This window comes from Terrapene carolina, unplaced genomic scaffold (assembly GCF_002925995.2).
Source record: "Terrapene carolina triunguis isolate 2854851 unplaced genomic scaffold, T_m_triunguis-2.0 Scaffold68, whole genome shotgun sequence".
Classification (NCBI taxonomy): Eukaryota; Metazoa; Chordata; order Testudines; family Emydidae; genus Terrapene; species Terrapene triunguis.
The window spans coordinates 66,556,659-66,576,661 of NW_020664419.1; the positions used below are offsets into that span (position 1 = coordinate 66,556,659).

The 20,003-nt window shown below is 39.9% G+C and overlaps 1 protein-coding gene across 1 annotated transcript in view; it reads left to right on the forward strand.

Moving 5' to 3' along the window:
* OTOGL (otogelin like) overlaps positions 1-20,003 on the forward strand; it is a 143,951-nt gene that overhangs the window by 77,410 nt on the left and 46,538 nt on the right. The window contains exons 31-37 of the mRNA XM_026648946.1: positions 527-553; positions 5,543-5,710; positions 7,498-7,776; positions 12,145-12,262; positions 12,728-12,807; positions 14,998-18,011; positions 19,708-19,885. Of these exons, the coding sequence (XP_026504731.1) occupies positions 527-553; positions 5,543-5,710; positions 7,498-7,776; positions 12,145-12,262; positions 12,728-12,807; positions 14,998-18,011; positions 19,708-19,885 (3,864 nt within the window). The remainder of the gene's footprint in view (positions 1-526; positions 554-5,542; positions 5,711-7,497; positions 7,777-12,144; positions 12,263-12,727; positions 12,808-14,997; positions 18,012-19,707; positions 19,886-20,003) is intronic.

A 20,003-nucleotide genomic window follows, 5' to 3' on the forward strand; every position in this document is an offset into this window, starting at 1 on the left:
GTTAATCCAGCCCTGGTGACAGTGGATGGATCACTTGATGATTACCTGTTCTATTCATTCCCTCTGGGACACCTGGTATTGGCCACTGTCGGAAGACAGGATACTGGGCTAAATGGACCTTTGGTCTGACCCAGTATGGCTGTTCTTATGTATACCTTTGTCCTTAAAGTAGCCTCCATATTAGAGTATGCTACTTTCAAACTCTCATTGTGAGTTTGCCATCAGATTTGACATATTTTACATCTAACTTCACTATGAAAAAAGTGTTCTTCAATGGATGATTCAGTAATGGGTATTTGGTGCTTTAAAACAGCAGTGCTGACACTTCCAATTGAATACAGATGTTTGTCTATTAATGATATCCTATGGAAATAGATCCACTAATTGAAACACATTAAGGAAAACAAAACTTTCTTAGATCAAAGTGAATTACCATGCTGTGACCTTGATTTATGGTGACTCATTGTTAACAGATATGAATTTTGTTGATGGCGTTTAATGCTGTATCTATTTTGTTCTCTTTCAGCTTATAATTGTGAATATTACAACCAAGGTACGTAGTATTTATGTAAAGAAAAATATTTCTCTATTGGATGCATCCTCATCTCTCAAAATAGCTTTATGAGCATTTTTATCATTATAATCCACACTGTTTCTTGCCATACCATATGACCCTCTATATGCTAGAAGGAACCATATTTTGAAACAAGAGTTTAAATATGGTTACCCTCTCAATTAGTTTTGTGCAGGATTTAGCTGCTGTTATGGCCAGGGCTTGGGCATGATTTTTGAAAACAAATTTTAAAAATGTTTTTCAAACCTTGCTTTCTCTAGTATAGCCAAGATTTATATGTATGTAGGAGGCCAAATCCTTCCCAAGTCAGGATGGCTTGATATTTCTCTGGTTAGTGGAAGTTAATGGTTTTTCAATATTTCTGTTCCATGAACGTGTAAGATGTCTTGAACTATGCACCAGCAGCTCAGCTAGTTAGCAAACTGACACCTGCGGGACTTCCAAGGGTACTGAGACAATGGTTACATGGATACAGGCCTCACAGTGATTAGCTAAACCACTTGTGTCTGTCATCTGGGATGTAACTTGAGACATCCTGCTGTAAAAACACAGCCCTCCACCATAGCAAAGAAAAATCTCTGTTAACTGTAGTGGTCCTAGAGGTTGTCTCCTTTCTGGGCCTCTAGGCCCTGCAGTTGGATTGCATAGTAACAAATTCTTGAGTACATTAGACATTCTCAACCATTAGAAGGCAGCAGTGACATACGTTAGCCAGAAATATTGCATGTCCTTTTCAATATTTGCCCTTCCATGCTAATATCATGATGTAATTGTACTAGGGTGACCAGATAGCAAGTGTGAAAAATCAGGATGGTGGTGTGGGGTAATAGGTGCCTATGTAAGAAAAAGCTCCAAAAATCGTGACTGTCCCTATAAAATCGGGACATCTGGTCCCCTAAATTGTACTGCTCTCTTGTAATCTGATCCCTTATTCCGAGGCAGGCTTTTTCCCTGTCTCACCAGCCTGAACTAGAGGCAGACTGTAACATTTCACTGGAAACAAGCATCTGTATATGTGTGTGCATGCGCCTTTGTCTTGTGTACTTGCCATGGTCTTTTAATCAGAAAAGTGTGGGTCAGGCTGCTGAGTTCAAAGTAGCTTTGGCCTATATAATATTTGCAAGGGCTCACACCAGATTTATAGATGAACCTAAAAATCTTCCCCTCCTCTACAGCTTACTCCATTACGAAAGATATCTAACAATATTTTTTCTCTACATGTCCCATCTATTTCATGGGATTTCTCTCATATGAAAGCCATGAAAGCTTTTTTGACAAGCATATTAGTTAGTCTCTAAGGTGCCACAAGGACTCCTCATTGTTTTTGCATACTATTCAAGGGATTCAAACTACTGACACATTAGTGTACAAGCTGTGTGTTTGATGTTGTTATATATACTTATTACCATTTTAACCTTCACCGCAGTCAACTGACTTTGTAGACAGTGAAATTATAATTGTGTTTCTTACAAAATGAATAGTATCACTATATATTGCATCGCTAATGTTACTGTATTAAAATGAATCTAAAAAGATAATTGATTCAGTGTGAATTATAGCAAAACTGGAGATCTGAGCTTGTTATAAGCTTTCTGAATAGTTCTCACTCTTAGTAATTATTTCCTCGTTATAAAAGTTTTTGTACATGGGTGCATCCAGACAGGAATTGCTCTGACTCATTGAGAGGTTCTACTAAATCACCTGCTTGCACTATGTTAGCTTGGTTTATGTCCTGTTTATTTTATTGCTGGTGTTTCTGCTGGGTGATATTCTGTGATCTACATTATGCTGGATGATAATATTGTTCCCTTCCGGTTTAAAAATCTAATAGCCCTGATCCTGCAAGTTGCAATGCACAGGTGGACTGCTGCACCCATGCAGAGCCATGTTAACATCAGTGGGGCTCTGGTAGTGCATTGTAAAATGCAAGATTGGGGCTTATCAGTTTACTTCATATTAATATTAATAGGATAACAGATATTTTCTGTGAAAATATAGTCTTGGTACTTTCAAGAATGGCTCCTTAAAATGACAGAAATATTCATAACAAACTTCACCTTCATGACTTCATTTCTTAGAACTGCATGGCATGCTTCTTGGATCCTGGAACCAAGACATTACACAAACATTGAAATCTTGGCTAGATCCAGTGGTATCATTGCATAATGGTGTGTCATTACCCAGAATACCATCTGGACTGTTGAACAGCTGTGTCACCTCAACTCTCCAACCGGGGATGCCTTTTACACTGCTTCACTGTGAGAGCAACCACTCTTGGTCTGCTCACACACAGCCTCCAGCATGTAAATTACTCCCAGTTATACTGTATGAGTGCTATAGCCAGCCACTCTGCAGAGCAACACCAGCAAATTTCCAGTCCCGGATTTCCTCACCAAAATGTGCGTCTTATACTGCCCAGCCCTCTCTTGGACAACACAAGCTCATATGAAGTCCGTCATTTTATTACTAGAAAATGATATGCACAAATCCTGTTATCTCCAATGGAGTTTCCCAAACACACTGGTCTAGGTAAAATAATAAAACAAGTTTATTAACTACACAAAGATAGATTTTAAGTGTTTAGAGGTAATGAGACATAAAAGTCAGAATTGGTTACAAGAAAACAAAAGTAAACGCACAGTGACTCACTGAGGGGAGTGGGCAGCTCACGCCTGTTTTGGCAGCAGGACCCAGCTGGGGTCCATACCCCTGGCAGCTTCTCTGGTTTGACTGCCACTCCCCACACAGAGCCCATCCATCGCCTGTGTCAGAACCTTCTTCTTACCTGACCAGGGGAAAGGGATATGCAGTAGGGAAGGGGGTTAGTGGGAGTTGTAGTGCCTCCTTAGCAGATCCATCGCACTAGATTATAGCTAGAGTCCTTATGTTCTTCACAAACATGAAATAACACAAAAAATAAAATGAAAAATAACATATAAAACAAGAACACTCACCTGGCAGCAGCTGCTCCTATCCCATGGGTAGGGCCCTACCAAATTCACAGCTGTGAAAAATGCATCACAGATCGTGATATCTGGTCTTTTGTGTACTTTTACCCTATACTATAAGGTAAAAGTATACAAAATACACAGCTTTTCTCAAACTGGGGGTCCCAACCCAAAAGGGGATCACAAGGCTATTGTAGGAGGGTCATAATATTGCCACCCTTTCTTTGGTGTTGCTGCCAGCAGCACTTCTTTCAGAGCTGGGCACCTGGCTAGCAGCCACTGCTCTCTGGCCACCCAGCTCCGAAGGCAGTGCAGAAGTAAGGCTTGCAATACCATGACCCTCCTACAATAGCCTTGTGACCCCCTTTTTGGGTCAGGACCCCCAGTTTGAGAAACACTGAGTCTTAAGGGCTTTACATGTTTATATTTTGCCATTTTAAAATACATATTCATGGTTGTTACAACACCATGAAATTCAAGATTTAAAAAATGCTATTACCGTGAAATTTACAAAAATGGACCGTGAATTTGGTAGGGCCCTACCCATGGGGATGGGCCTGGCTCCTTGCTCCTGCAAACTGATGCACACAATCTCAGAACAGCTCAGGTTTGGCCTGGCTGCCCTTCCCTTCTGATGGAGGGAGGTGCACAGGCAGGCCAAGTTTGAGTGAGTGATGCTGTGACCTGTTAATACTTTTTGGCCTGAGTGGCTAGCCAAAAATTCAGGGTCTTGCAGGCTGTTCCAGTTATGAGGAGAAATTGATGATGCAGTCTGGTACCTTTGAGGCAATCTTGTTTGTTTGCAAAAAATGTAGGAAGTCCTGTTTCCCTGAACACAGGAGGAACCAAAACAAAAGATCATTTCTTTCCTTACAGCCCAAGCCTGCTAGCCAGCACCAAAACCAGATGCCATCTTTGTAGACTTCTCTCAGTGTCATACACCAGGCTTGTCCAGGCTGTGTCTGGTTTACTTCCTTTTATCTCTCTGTTTTTTGTCTGGTCTCTTTTCGAGTCTGTTCCTGTGTGGAGCGTGGTGGTTATGCCCAGCAGCGTCAATTACATTTTGTGCAACCCACAGCAATAGCAAGAAGTGAAACCTTATAAAAAAACCTTTCCACCAGAGCAACATCAGCGTCAAATGTTTGCCTCATCAGTGTTCTTGTAGTTGACAGCTGTAGGTCAACAACTTGGAACTTCATGTCTACTTCCCTCTGGCCTTACTGGATAGATGCAGAGATCAAATTCAATGCCCATTGGGGAATAGTGGTATTACAATTCTTTCAATATTTTATTCCATATTTCATCATCTGTGTGTAAATATGACACCTTCAGTTCACCACCAAGAGTGGGGATATATAGAGGAGGAAATTTCATGAAGAACAAACCTGGGTTACTTACTAGTGAGGGTAGTTATCGAATATATCCATACTTGTCTTTCTTGCATCTCACTTGTTTAGAGTGTTTGTATTCTGGACAGGAAGTGAACTGGGGCGAGGGAATGTTGTACCTCTTGCATAAGATATGTCTACACTGCAGCTGGGAACATGCTTCCAAGATCAAGTAGACAGACACATGCTAGCTCTGCTGAAAACAGTGGTGTGGCTGGGGGTAGCACATAGCACAGGCTGTCTGAGTACAAACCCATCCAGTCCCCAGGTACATACATGGCCAGCTAGCTCAAGCTGCCACTTGTGCTACGCCCAACTATGCTGCTATTTTTAGTGTGCAAACTACATCTATTTACTTGAACTGTGAATGTAGCTGCAATGTAGACATGCTGGTCTTAGATGCTGTCTTAGCCCGAGACTACATTGAGGCACATGGTCCCATTCTAAGTGAACTGCTTTTAATGGTTCCTGGGATTTCTTATCTTTGTGAACAATTCCAAGTGTGGAAAAATAATTGATGGCAATATATGCCACCAATCATTGGTGGTAAGTAACTGAGATTTTGCTTTTTTATATAAGTAATCAATAGATTTTTCTATTTGATTTTGTTTGTTCGGTGTTTGTTTCACTAGGCCTTGGAGAAGGACCATATATTTTGGCAAGTTATGGACAGAATGATACTGTTATAGGAGCTAACATTACCAGCAGAAAGCTATTTCCTTTGCCTAGAATCAGTACATATGAAAATGTGGGATTTAGTTTTATGATAACTCCTGGCCTTTTCAAAGATAAAGACTTATGTAAGTATAATCAATATTACAGTAATGACAAAGACTAGTTTTAGAACTATATATATGTATCAGTTATTCTGTTACTTATTTCTAAGTTTATTAGTTGTCTAAAGTATGCTACAATGATTTTTTTTTTCAGTTTGTCCTTCATGGAATGGAATAGCCAGTTGCAAAACTGATTTTTCCTTACAGTTTCAAGAAGAAATATAGTGCATTTAAAATACACTCTTGGAAAAATTAACTTAAGGCTTTAATGCTAAATTTTGCAAGAATATATTTTAGAAATGCAGCTAGGTCCAAATGACAGTTTTTGTAAGGGAAATTTAAGTATCTTGTGCAACTAGAAATAGAAATGGTTTGCATGGGTAAATATGAAACATGAGATATTAAAAATGTTTACCAAAAGTGTGTGTGTCCCCAGTAATAAACCAACCACCTATGCTACGCTTATTAATATATATATCTTCTTCCTATTTCTGTTTGTTCACACTGTGTAAATAATTTTTAACGCTTTCTCTTTCATTCAAACAGTGACCTATGTAACCAAAAATGTTAATATATAAAAATATTTTTCCTTCTTTCAATCCCTTATATATCCTGCACCAGTGAATTCAATGGGAGATTTGCCATTGACATCAGTGGATGCAGGGCTCCTATCTATCACAGTTTGTGAAACCAGTATCTCCAAAAGGGCCGTCTCTGTCCTGAGATTGCAAATCATGTTTAAGAGAAATTGAGATATATTGACAAGGGAGAAAATAAGCTTTTTGGATGACATTTGAAAATAAATGGAAAGGTGATGAAGTAGAAGGATGAATGAAGTCTAATGAAATTCTCCAGCAGATATAATATAGTACAGGTAAAATGTTGAGGTGACTGAAAGCTGAATTAAATCCATGTAATATATGGACATTTTTCAAATTACTGTTAGGGATGAGATAATATTTGGATGAAGTATGGAAGCTGCATATTTTTACCCATGTTATTTGAACCAAGTCTTTTTTGAGCTTCTCAAATGTTCAGAGAAGTGATTTCTTCACTTTTGATCTGTCCGGGACCAGAACAAGAAGTGATTAAATACAACTTTCCTGATGGCACTTCTGGCTGTGACTGGATGTCTCAGGAGAGAAGACTGTTCTCACAAAATGTGTACCCTGATTTTGCAGCCAAAAGAAGTTTGGACAAACTATGCTTATATAACTAGAGCTGGTGGCAAATTTTCTGGTAAAACTAAGAAAATGCCAATTCGGTAGAGTGAAGGGTTTAGCTGAATATAGCACAGATTTGATGAAACTTGTGTCAGAACGCAGCAGAGCACTGGGACTGTCTGTCTCTCTGCCTCTCCCTAGCTCCAGGGATGGGCAGCACCTCTCAGGCTCCCAGACTTGGTAGCTCAGTGGCGGGAGGCAATGTGACCGGGCTCTCAGACTTTCTGGCAGCTTGTCCTGGAGGGCAGAAAAATCCTGTTTAGGTTTTCCCAAAATAAAATTTTTCTTGAAATCCCATTTTGTGAAAACTTGCATGTTTTTTAATGTCTCATCTCACTTTGGGACAACACTTTTTCTCAAAAAGGAATTTCACTTTTTCAGTCAGCTCTATATGTAGCTGAATTTTCAGATTTTTATCTGAATTGAATTATGGGTCAGCATTGCTATTTTCTACAGAAAAATGGGAGAATTTTTGTGATGAGCACTAATTTTGACATAAACTACTCAATAGCTAATGTGTAGTCCATAGCCTCTGGTTCTCTGGTGTGATAGCGTACTCCTGATTGCTTTGTATTTTGTTTGTGACAGCTCTGTCTCTTGTTTCCCTTGAGTCTGCTGAAAGACCAAACTATTTCCTGTATGTCCATGACAATGAAACTGTTACTTTGGAACAGTGGGCAGCAAATTCTTCATTTCGTAGAAGAGCTACATTTTTCCACCATCAAGGCCTCTGGATTCCAGATTATAGCGCATTTGAACTTCACAACAAGAAAGGCTTTTTCATTATATTGACAGCTTCTGGCATTAAAGTGTCAAAATATGATGATTCAGAAGAATTCAAACGTACAAGTAGCTTTAGCATTGAAGGTAAGTTGTACACGATCCCAAAGAATACTGTACAATTCTGTTCTAGTTGTCTTAAGAGGGGTACACATGAGTGCATCATCTTCATCAATAGTAGCAAATATTTGTACTGATTTCCCCTATTTGTTTTTGTGTTTATTCCCCTCTGTGTCCAGATGTTATTGATTTCCTATTTCTGAGGTCATGGATATTGCCTTGACAGCATAACTCACAGTCAAATATGTAATTATTTTTTATAGGGCTGTTGATTAATCGCAGTTAACTCATGTGATTAACTCAAAAAAATTAATCATGATTAAAAAAATTAATCACAATTAATCCCACTGTTAAACAATAGAATCCCATTTGAAATGTATTAAATATTTGTGGATGTTTTTCTACATTTTCAAATATATTGACTTCAGTTATAACACAGAATACAAAGTGTTTAGTGCTCACTTTATATTATTATTTTTTATTACAAATATTTGCACTGTAAAATGATAAACAAAAGATAGTATTTTTCAGTTCACCTTGTACAAGTACTGTAGTGCAATCTCTTTATCGTGAAAGTGCAATTTACAAATGTAGATTTTTTTTTGTTACATAACTGCACTGAAAAACAAAACAATGTAAAACTTTAGAGCCTACAAGTCCACTCAGTCCTACTTCTTGTTCAGCCAACCGCTAAGACAAACAAGTTTTGTTTACATTTACAGCAGATAACACTGCCCACTTCTTATTTACTGATAGGAAAGGTCCCATGGGAATCAAGACTGAGGGGAAAAACGACTGAGGAGAGTTGGCAGTTTTTCAAAGGGACACTATTAAGGGCTCAAAAGCAAGCTATTCCGCTGGTTAGGAAAGATAGAAAGTGTGGCAAAAGACCACCTTGGCTTAACCACGAGATCTTGCATGATCTAAAAAATAAAAAGGAGTCATATAAAAAATGGAAACTAGGACAAATTACAAAGGATGAATATAGGCAAACAGCACAGGAATGCAGGGGCAAGATTAGAAAGACAAAGGCACAAAATGAGCTCAAACTAGCTACAGGAATAAAGGGAAACAAGAAGACTTTTTATCAATACATTAGAAGCAAGAGGAAGTCCAAAGACAGGGCTCAGTGAGGAGGGAGAAACAGTAACAGGAAACTTGGAAATGGCAGAGATGCTTAGTGACTTCTTTGTTTCGGTCTTCACCGAGAAGTCTGAAGGAATGCCTAACATAGTGAATGCTAATGGGAAAGGGGGTAGGTTTAGAAGAGAAAATAAAAAAAGAACAAGTTAAAAATCTCTTAGAAAAGTTAGATGCCTGCAAGTCACCAGGGCCTGATGAAATGCATCCTAGAATACTCAAGGAGCTAACAGAGGAGGTATCTGAGCCTGTAGCTATTATCTTTGGAAAATCATGGGAGATGGGAGAGATTCCAGAAGACTGGAAAAGGGCAAACATAGTGCCCATCTACAAAAAGGGAAATAAAAACAACCCAGGAAACTACAGACCAGTTAGTTTAACTTCCGTGCCAGGGAAGATAATGGAGCAAGTAATTAAGGAAATCATCTGCAAACACTTGGAAGGTGGTAAGGTGATAGGGAATAGCCAGCATGGATTTGTAAAGAACAAATCATGTCAAACCAATCTGATAGCTTTCTTTGATAGGATAATGAGTCTTGTGGATAAGGGAGAAGCTGTGGATGTGGTATACCTAGACTTTAGTAAGGCATTTGATACGGTCTTGCATGATATTCTTATCGATAAACTAGGCAAATACAACTTAGATGGGGCTACTATAAGGTGGGTGCATAACTGGCTGGATAACCGTACTCAGAGAGTTGTTATTAATGGTTCCCAATCCTGCTGGAAAGGTATAATGAGTGGGGTTCCGCAGGGGTCTGTTTTGGGACAGGCTCTGTTCAATATCTTCATCAATGACTTAGATATTGGCATAGAAAGTATACGCTTATTAAGTTTGCAGATGATACCAAATTGGGAGGGATTGCAACTGCTTTGGAGGATAGGGTCAAAATTCAAAATGATCTGGACAAATTGGAGAAATGGTCTGAGGTAAACAGGATGAAGTTTAATAAAGACAAATGCAAAGTGCTCTACTTAAGAAGGAACAATCAGTTTCACACATACAGAATGGGAAGAGACTGTCTAGGAAGGAGTATGGCAGAAAGGGATCTAGGGGTTATAGTGGACTACAAGCTAAATATGAGTCAACAGTGTGATGCTGCTGCAAAAAAAGCAAACGTGATTCTGGGATGCATAAACAGGTGTGTTGTAAGCAAGACATGAGAAGTCATTCTTCCGCTCTACTCTGCGCTGGTTAGGCCTCAGCTGGAGTATTGTGTCCAGTTCTGGGCACCGCATTTCAAGAAAGATGTGGAGAAATTGGAGAGGGTCCAGAGAAGAGCAACAAGAATGATTAAAGGTCTCGAGATCATGACCTATGAAGGAAGGCTGAAAGAATTGGGTTTGTTTAGTTTGGAAAAGAGAAGACTGAGAGGGGACATGATAGCAGTTTTCAGATATCTAAAAGGGTTTCATGAGGTGGGAGAAAGCTTGTTCATCTTAGCCTCTAAGGATAGAACAAGAAGCAATGGGCTTAAACTGCAGCAAGGGAGGTTTAGGTTGGACATTAGGAAAAAGTTCCTAACTGTCAGGGTGGTTAAACATTGGAATAAACTGCCTAGGGAGGTTGTGGAATCTCCATCTCTGGAGATATTTAAGAGTAGGTTAGATAAATGTCTATCAGGGATGGTCTAGACAGTATTTGGTCCTGCCATGCGGGCAGGGGACTGGACTCGATGACCTCTTGAGGTCCCTTCCAGTCCTAGAGTCTATGAATCTTTGAAACAATGTAACCAGAAAGTGAGAACAGGCATTCGCATGGCACTTTTGCATCTGACATTGCAACGTATTTACGTGCCAGATAGGCAAAACATTCATTGCCCCCTTCATGCTTTGGCCACCATTCCAGAGGATATGCTTCCATGCTGATGACGCTTGTTAAAAAAATAATGCGTTAATTCAATTTGTGACTGTACTCCTTGGGGGGAGAATTGTCTGCATCCTGCTCAGTTTTACCCACATCATGCCATATATTTCATGTTATAGCAGTCTTGGATGATGACCCAGCACATGTTGTTCATTTTAAGAACACTTTCTCTGCAGATTTGACAAAATGCAAAGAAGGCACTAATGTGAGATTTCTAAAGATAGCTACAGCACTCGACCCAAGATTTAAGAATCTGAAGTGCCTTCCAAAATCTGAGAGGGACAAGGCATGGAGCATGATTTCAGATGTGTTAAAAGAGTAACACTCTGATGTAGAAACTACAGAACCCAAATCACCAAAAAAGAAAATTATTCTTCTACTGGTGGCATCTGACTCAGATGATGAAAATGAACATGCATTGGTCTGCACTGTTTTGAATCGTTATTGAGCAGAACCTGTCATCAGCATGGATGCATGTCCTCTGGAGTAGTGGCTGAAGTATGAAGGGACATTCAAATGTTTAGCATATCTGGCATGTAAATACCTTGCGACGCCGGCTACAACAGTGCCATGCGAATACCTGTTCTCACTTTTAGGTGACATTGTAAACAAGAAGTGGGCAGCATTATCTCCTGCAAATGTAAACAAACTTGTTTGTCTGAGCGATTGGCTGAATAAGAAGTAGGATTGAGTGGACTTGTAGGCTCTAAAGTTTTACATTGTTTTATTTTTGAATGCAGTTATTTTTTGTACATAATTCTACATTTGTAAGTTCAACTTTCATGATAAAGAGATTGCACTACAGTACTTGTAATGGGTGAATTGAAAAATACTATTTCTTTTGGTTTTTTTACAGTGCAAATATTTGTAATAAAAATAATATAAAGTGAGCACTGTACATTTTGTATTCTGTGTTGTAATTGAAATCAATATATTTTAAAATGTAGAAAGCTTCCAAAAATATTTAAATAAATGGTATTTTATTATTAACAGTGCGATTAATCGTGCAATTAATCATGATTAATTTTTTTAATCTCTTGAGAGCCCTATTTTTTGGAAATGAATTTGGTGTGTTATAACAAGCAGACAAAAGTTCATATATTGTTTAGTGAGCTATAGATATTTTTTCTGTTTGCTGGGCGAGGCAGTAGTGTTGTTCCTGAAATCAACAGCACATTTGGGTATATGTCCTTTTTCCTTTAATACTCCAATATTTTTAAACTTTCGAGGACTCCTTGGTTTAAATACTCACTTATAAAAACACTGTTATTGATTTGGAAGTTTTTGGGAGTCTGTACTTCATTTCTACTATCAACTTGCTATTACTGTAATATACATCATAGAAAAGACTGTCAATCTATAAATACCATGCTTTCCTTCTTTCTCAGATCTCCATGCATCAGTGCCTTACAGGAGGATGTGTGAATGGAGATATGAACCTTGTGCTAGCCCCTGTTTTAAAACATGTAGTGATCCTGAAGGAGTAGAATGTAAATTTCTTCCACCGTAAGTCCAAATAAACTATATATCTCCAATATAATACTATTATATAGAATGTATACGCTATCATTTTTAATAATATATTATAATATATACTAATCTTTACAACAAAAAGTTCACTTCAGTGGAGTTATAACAGGGTTGAACTGGCCTCTTGTGCCTTGTAAAATCAAGTGTGCACATGTCCATTAGATGATTTTACATGATATATGTTTGTTTATCTGTGGGTAATGGTCCATCAGCATGAATGTGGAATGACTCCTTGTCAATCTCCTACTGGCTGCATCAGGATTTCAGAAGTGTGTGTGTGTGTGTGTGTGTGTGTAAACTAATGGAGGGGTCTCAGGATTCTCTGTGTGGCAGGGTCAAAAAAAGGAACCTTAAAAACTGTCATTTTGTCAAACTGAACTAAGATATTGTAGATTTGCCATTTTTTCTAATGTGATTTTTTGGGGGGGGGGTTTATTAAAGGGTTGAAGGATGCTTACCATATTGTCCTAAAAATATGATCCTTGATGAGGTGACACTTAAATGTGTTTATCCAGAAGACTGTAAGTACTTTCTGCAGTTACCAGTAAAGTTTTTTATTATATAATTTATTTAGTGCTCATGACCAGTGTGATAGGTTGGACCCCCCTGTCCGGGATGCCACCTGATGTACTGGGGTTTCACTGAGCCTCTCCTGCTCCACCAGCCTGGATTCCCTCTCCCTGTTTTGCTGAATTAAGCTCTCCTGCCTTTTGCAGCACACACACACAGGGCCACACCCAGCTGTAGACACAGACTGAAGTCAGCTCTGTGTGAGAGGACTCACCCAGCACTAATGCGCACACCCGTTTTGGGAGATAAACCCAAAATAATACTGTCTTGCACTGTATAGAAAGATCTGCACAGCGCAAGCTCATAAAAATTCGCCCTCTCCCTCAATGTGGAGAGAGATGTGCACAGCTTCTTGCCCCTCCCCAGATATGAAGTGCACAAACTGGGTTATGTTATAAACAAGAAATAAGTTTAACTACAAAAGTTAAATTTTAAGTGGTTATAAGGGATAGCAAACAGATCAAAGCAGATTACCTTAGTAAATAAACAAAAACCGCAAACTGAGCTTAACACACCAGATAGGTAAGGTATTAATTAGCATATTCTTACTCTGAGAGACAAACAGGCTGGCAGATTCTTAAGGCACAAGTTGCCTTGGCTTTCCCAGGTTTTCATACACAGGCTAAAAATCCTTCTAGCCTGGGACCATCACTTCCCACAGTTCAGCCTTTGTTCCTCAGGTGTTTCCAGGTGTGGTGTTGTAGGGAGAGTGAGGTCCCCCCCAATGTCATTTTCCCCCTTTTATATCTTCTCCCCACTTGCTGGAAGCTCTTTTGCTGTGACTGGGGTCAAACAGTTCCCGTTGGGTAGTGCTATCTCTGAGAGGTTTCTGTTGTACACAGTTCCTGGGGTAATCCTTGTGCTTGTGTGCATTTCCTCAATAAGCCATCAAAATTGTTTGGCCTTTTTACTGTCGTACCTGAAAGGCTGCTTGTGGGTGTTTTCAACCTCAGGACATGTTTCAGCAACACATACATAGCTTAACTTCACAAATTACAATAGCACATACAATCCTACGAGATATTACTGTCTAGCAGATCAAGACTTTTAGAATGACACCTCACAAGGCATACTTCATATAAGACATATCCTAATTACATGACAGTGGTGAATATTGGGGTGTCAGGCTGTAACAACCAGATTGAAAGCCCTAGAAAATAAAGCCCATATACAGAAAGAAGGAGAAGAAGGGGGATATGCATGCTGTACAGGCAGTGGCTGCACAAGTTTTTTTTTATGTTTCCTGCAAAAGTGCTACCTCCTTCGCCCTGGCCTCCCTGATACGTGCATCCCTCCACTCCAGTCCATCCAGAATACAGCTGCTAAAATCATCCTCCACATCCGACTGTGTTGAACACAAATTCAATTTCTCTTCTGTCACTTCCATTGTATTAAATTGAGACGTCTTGTTCTTGTTAAAGGCTCAGCCCAACTCTGTCCCAGTTATACATCGATCCCGTGTTTTTACCATGACCTCTTGTACCTCACTGCCAACCTCCCTGCATCTTTGGCTACATTTTTTGAAGGGAGGGGGAATTTAAATAGCCAAGTGTCCTGGATGCTTAACTGCCGGCATGTGGCTATCACATCATTCCTTTATTTGTGGATAATGCTGTGATTAAGCATTATAGTTATTTTTCTTCCATTTTAAAATAGTCTCAGTATTTTGTATTTTTAAACTAGTTATATGATGTTTAATAATTACTAATACAAAGTAATCTATTATAGTGCATTACTGTCCAAAAATAGAAAAGAAAACTGTATTTTTTTAATCTAAGGTCCCAAATATTCTACTATTCTGTGTTTGCAGAATTTGCTACAGAATTCACTCCTTGCTGCAGAATTGTGCTCCAGAATAAAAGCTTTAAATTACCATATAATAAAAAACCTAGCTTTTTGGTTTGTGAAGAAAACCTTACAAATGTGAGTTGTGTGCAGCTAATGTTGAGTTGTCCTCTAGAGTCTGCAGATATCCTGAAACAATGTCTTTGGGGGCATACTGTGGTTATCTTTTCAGGGAATTTAAGCTGTCTAAAAATAGGCTGGTTTATATTTAGATTGCTACCCAGTGACTGATAGATGTTGCTGTTTTGCTCTTTCTTTAATACAGAATAACAGTGAAATATATGTTTTTTTTCCAGGCATACCTGTGACACCTACAGAGCTGGCAGCTGGAACAAAAACCCAGAGGACAAGGCCCACTGCATTAATCTCTCCTACAATTGTTACTACAGAGAGATTTCCTCAGCTGCCCCCTATATTTGTTACTGCAGAAGCTGAAGCTGAGCCTAGTCATACAATTGTAACTACCAAAATAACCACAAAGATAGACGCAACTTTAAGAGGAGCAAACACTACAGCAGAAACTTTGTCAGACTTTCATTCACTGGCATCACCTCATACAACTACTTATTTAACTTATTCATTACCTGTTTCAAGTACAATGCAATCTTCCAAAGTAACCCACAGCACAGCAAGCCTGTCTGTACTGCCCAAGCCCGTATCTTCAACAGATTTTCCAGCTACTCTTCAGACATCAGCAGCGACATTAAAAACATCCCCTACTGTAAGTCCGACAGTGTTTATAACCTCACCCATTACTATGGCAGTTCCATCAACACCTTCTTTTACTCTGCTAACTGCAAGTCCTGTTCCTAGACATTCTACATTACCAATGCCCACTTCCTTAGTGGTAACACCATTTTCACTTGAAACAGGAACTGCATCCTCTTCCACAGCATTAGCAAGTTTATCTCCTGGACCAGCCTTTGTCACTACTGAAGTACCTACAAGGATCTGGGGAACCAGAAGACCTTCCACAAGCCATTCACAACTGCCACAAACATCCACAGAATTTCCTTCATCTGCTTCATTAACTGGAAGAACATCTTTTTCAAGTCCCACATTCTTTACAAGCTCACAATTAATATTAACTGCATCTACTTCACCACTATCTACTATGACTGAAAGAACAAGGTCTACTATGGTTCAACCTATAGTTCACCCAGCTTCTGTTTATGCCCCAACTTCAACTGTTTTTCAAACTCCCATGGCTACTTCTAGATTTACTAGCTTTGAAACTAGTCCTCCTCAGTTAATCACAGCTTCATACTTGGTGGCAACTCCACCCACCTCCCAAACTACTTCATCATCTTTAAGAACAACCAGTTCTTTAACTAGAACTTCACTACCTACATTTTTATCTTCAATGGACATTTCAGTGACTCCCTCCAAACATATAGTTCCATTAAGCACAGACACTGTTTCCACTATTCCACCTATAATAACTGAAACTTCATCTCCAGTTGCTTCTCAAATTCCTACAACCATGAGAACAACGTGGTCTTCTTTGAGTCCCCTTGTAACACACACAATGTCTACATTAATGCCTCCTCCAATTACATCCCCCAAGCCCAAAGCAACGAGAGAAGTCACAGTTGTCTCAAAGAGTCTTTTCTTAGAACCTTCCACTACTTCAGTATCTCTTCTAGCCACTCCTCAAATCTCTGAGGTATCTGTAACAAGTACAATCTCAACAGAAAGTAAATATGCACTACACACTGATGCATTTCCAATATCGACTATTTCTAAAAGGTTGACTGCATCCATTAGTTCTACAGCCTTCCCTTTCAGTACACCTGTATTTCCCATAAATGCCACATTAGCTACTTATCAAATGGCAAGAACCACTTCAAAAATAACAGAGTACCCTATCAGTCCACATTCAGAATTCAAAACTTCCTCTGTGGTACGAAGTACTGACACTTCTCTAACTTCTAGAGAACTATCAGGAGCTATATTGTCTTTTACAATGTTGTTGTCATCAGCAAGACCATCTGTTTCACAAACCTCTGCCATGACATCCCATACAACAAGTTCTTCAGTGATTCCCACAGTAAACAGGACATCTGCTTTGATATCAAATGTAACTCTTACCCAATCACCCATTGTATCCATGGGTACACAAGAAACCTCAAAAAGCCCACATACGGAACTGGCAACCTCTCTCTCGGGTATTGCTACATTAACTTTAGACACAAACATTTACATAAGTCCTTCAGCAGTGCCTAAAACGTCATTTGCATTACCACATTTATTAACTTCTAAAACGCCGAAAGTCACTTTGGAAAGCTATTCCAGTATATTCACTACTACATCTTCACCCTCTTCAGAGACCTCCCATGTATCTACTGTATCATTAGGAACAAATATATCATCATTAAGTCCTTCCACAGAATCTGAAACAAGAACTTTTGTACCCACTGAAATAGTCACTCACTCCACAGTGCCATCGGCAGCACTGACCATGAGCACAGCTTTGAGTACTACATCCTTAGTGCCAACTTATGTCACTATGAAAACATCAGTTAGTCCTTCAATAACTTTATTAGTTACTCCTGCTGCCACCATAGCCCCTAGTGTTACTGCAAAAACCACTGAATCTTCTGTTACTCATATTGAGCTTTACACAGCCTCTAGTTCAGTGCCAATTCCTGCTACCTCTAAAACACCTATGTATCCTTCACCTAAGACTTTACTGACATCTGCACATTCCCCAGTTTCACTGAGTACTAAAGAAATGATAAAAACTATAGTCATGAAAACAACTGGTGCCATGACTGCATTCTCAGAGCTGAAGATTACACCTTCTGCAACTTCAGAACTTAAATATGCAACCTCCATTGGGAGAACTGCAGACACTAGAGAAAGTAGTCAGACTTCACATGTACAAAGAAATATTACTAAGACAAAATCTACAACTACTGAGAAATCTTCACTGCTACACTCGACGTTCTCTTCTGTTCAGACTACTTCCTTGCCCAGTCAAAGCAGCATAACTTCAGGAAAATCTGTCTCTATTTCTGAAGTCACAGATGTACCGCTATCAGATTGGTCCAGAATTCCACCACAGAGAACAATCAAACCTTACTATAATCTAACAGAACCAGAGCAAGTGGGGATTGGAGAATCGCAGAGCACCACTGTAACAGCTTCATCTCATTTCAGTTATGCAAAGGTGCTGTCTTCTACTACAGAACCTGTGGAAACGCAAGCTTCACTGACAGACACAGACATGATGATGACAGTTACAGCTGGCCATGCTTCATATGGCACAATGATACATACACTGATGTCATCTTCCTCAGATTGTATGGTATGATCAATTTTATCTGCCCACTGTACACTCTATGTATATTGCTTTTTAATCTGCTTTTTCTCTACCAACTGGGATGGGAGAGGTTTTAAATTGGATAAAATATCTTTCATTTTTCTCTCTTTGTTTGGCCTTTATATTGGCTCTTTATTTTTCTTTGAAGATTGCCTGCACCTCCACACTCGTGGGTGCACTTGTGTACTCCACAAATTGGCTGAAACACTCTAGAAAACTTTGGCCATTGGAGCTGTGTGCCCCTACTGAGACATGGAGTTCTTTGAAATTATTTCCTGCAGAGATGGGCACAGCTCACCTTCCCTCCCTACTTCTTTGGAGTCTATGGAATTTAAATTAGTGGAAGTTACTGAGGAACAAAGCAGGGTTATGTCTCCTTATATGCTTGTGGGCATGAACACTGGTTACTGTGAGCAAGTGTGCATCTGGCCTCAATAGCCAATGCTTTCTACAGGGCTCCAGTGCAGTGGTACTGGAACAACTTGTGTACTGGGGGTGCTGAGAGCCATTGAACCAAACTGTAAACCCTGTATATAATGGAAACCACTTCAAGCCAGGGGGTGCTGCAGCACCCCCGCCCCCATCTCTAGTTCCAGCACCTATGCTCCAGTGAGAGGGGTGTGTGTGTGTGTGTGTGTGTGTGTATGTATATATGTACCCAGTGCTGTGGGTGTATGAAAGCAGACCCCTGGAAATACATTGATAGGCGAATAACCTGTTTTTCTGAGGTTATTGGAACAAATACGAGGAGCCACAAGAGAATAAAGTGCCTCCAACATCTTCAGTTACTCTGTCTTCAAATGATAGAGCCCTTTTCCCAATTTTAGCAAAAGATCCATGACCATGTCACAGTTTCGAGGATTAATTGGAATTCTGTGTTTTTGTTGATTTTATTGTTGTTTGTTCTTTTTGGTTATCTTTAATTTATTTGTATATGTATTTGGGCACTATGGCAAATTTCTGCCTTGTCCTGCTCAGTGTCCTCAGAGGCAGATTAGGGGTTTGTGGGGCCCTGGGCCAGAGCAAGTGGGGGCCCCTCCCTACCCCTTCTGCCTGCAGTCCCCCTGCACTCCCCCAGCACTCCTACTGGGGAAATGGGGTCGGGACACGGGGGGAACTCCTGCCAGGGAGCTGGGTCGGGGTGCAGAGGCTTCCCCCGCTCCCTGGCAGGTGCACCAGGTGGGCAGAGGGGGGCAAGCTCCCGTGCCCCGACCCTGCTCCCTGGCAGGAGCACTGGGTGGGAGGGTGGAGCAGGGCAAGCCCCCGTGTCCCAATCCTGCACCCTGGCAGGAGCACCGGGTGGGCGGAGTGGGTTGGGGTCCCTGGGCAGGGGCCCCATTGGCCCAGTGGCTAATTTACCACTGAGTGTCCTGAGGGATGTGGGAGAAAAGTATTGGGAGTCTGTTTCCTTTCTAGCCTAGGAGCATGCAGCATATTAACTTGGTGGATTCTTGGGTGCTAGATGGAGACCTATCTAGTGCATCCAGTTGACCTCTTTAACCTTAAATGGGCATGGATAGGTCTCTGTGTGCTTTTGGATGTTCAAAAGCAAAAGCTGCAGGGAGCTCATGTTGCAGCTAAACTCATGTGGTGTAAGAATATTCTTGTCCGTGTCTCTGAATTTAATTTTTGAATATACAGACTGCAATGCTCATACCTATTTTTCCTTTCTACATAACAGCCAAGATACATTGAACCTGTAGACAGATGTAGCCAGTATGTATGCATTAATATGGGATGGATGTTGTATAACGTTTCAAGGAACTGCCATAAGAACGTGGAAAAACCTGACTGTGGTTTTCGAGGAATGCCAGTTCAAGTTAACAGTGATAGCTGTTGTCCAGAATGGGAATGTCCCTGTAAGTCATTATATTGTTTGTTACGTTCTCAAATGTGAAAGATTAAAACTTGATTATGTAAACATCAAAAATTATAAATTAAGGATTATAAATTCAAGAGGAAGGATTGTCTTGTGGT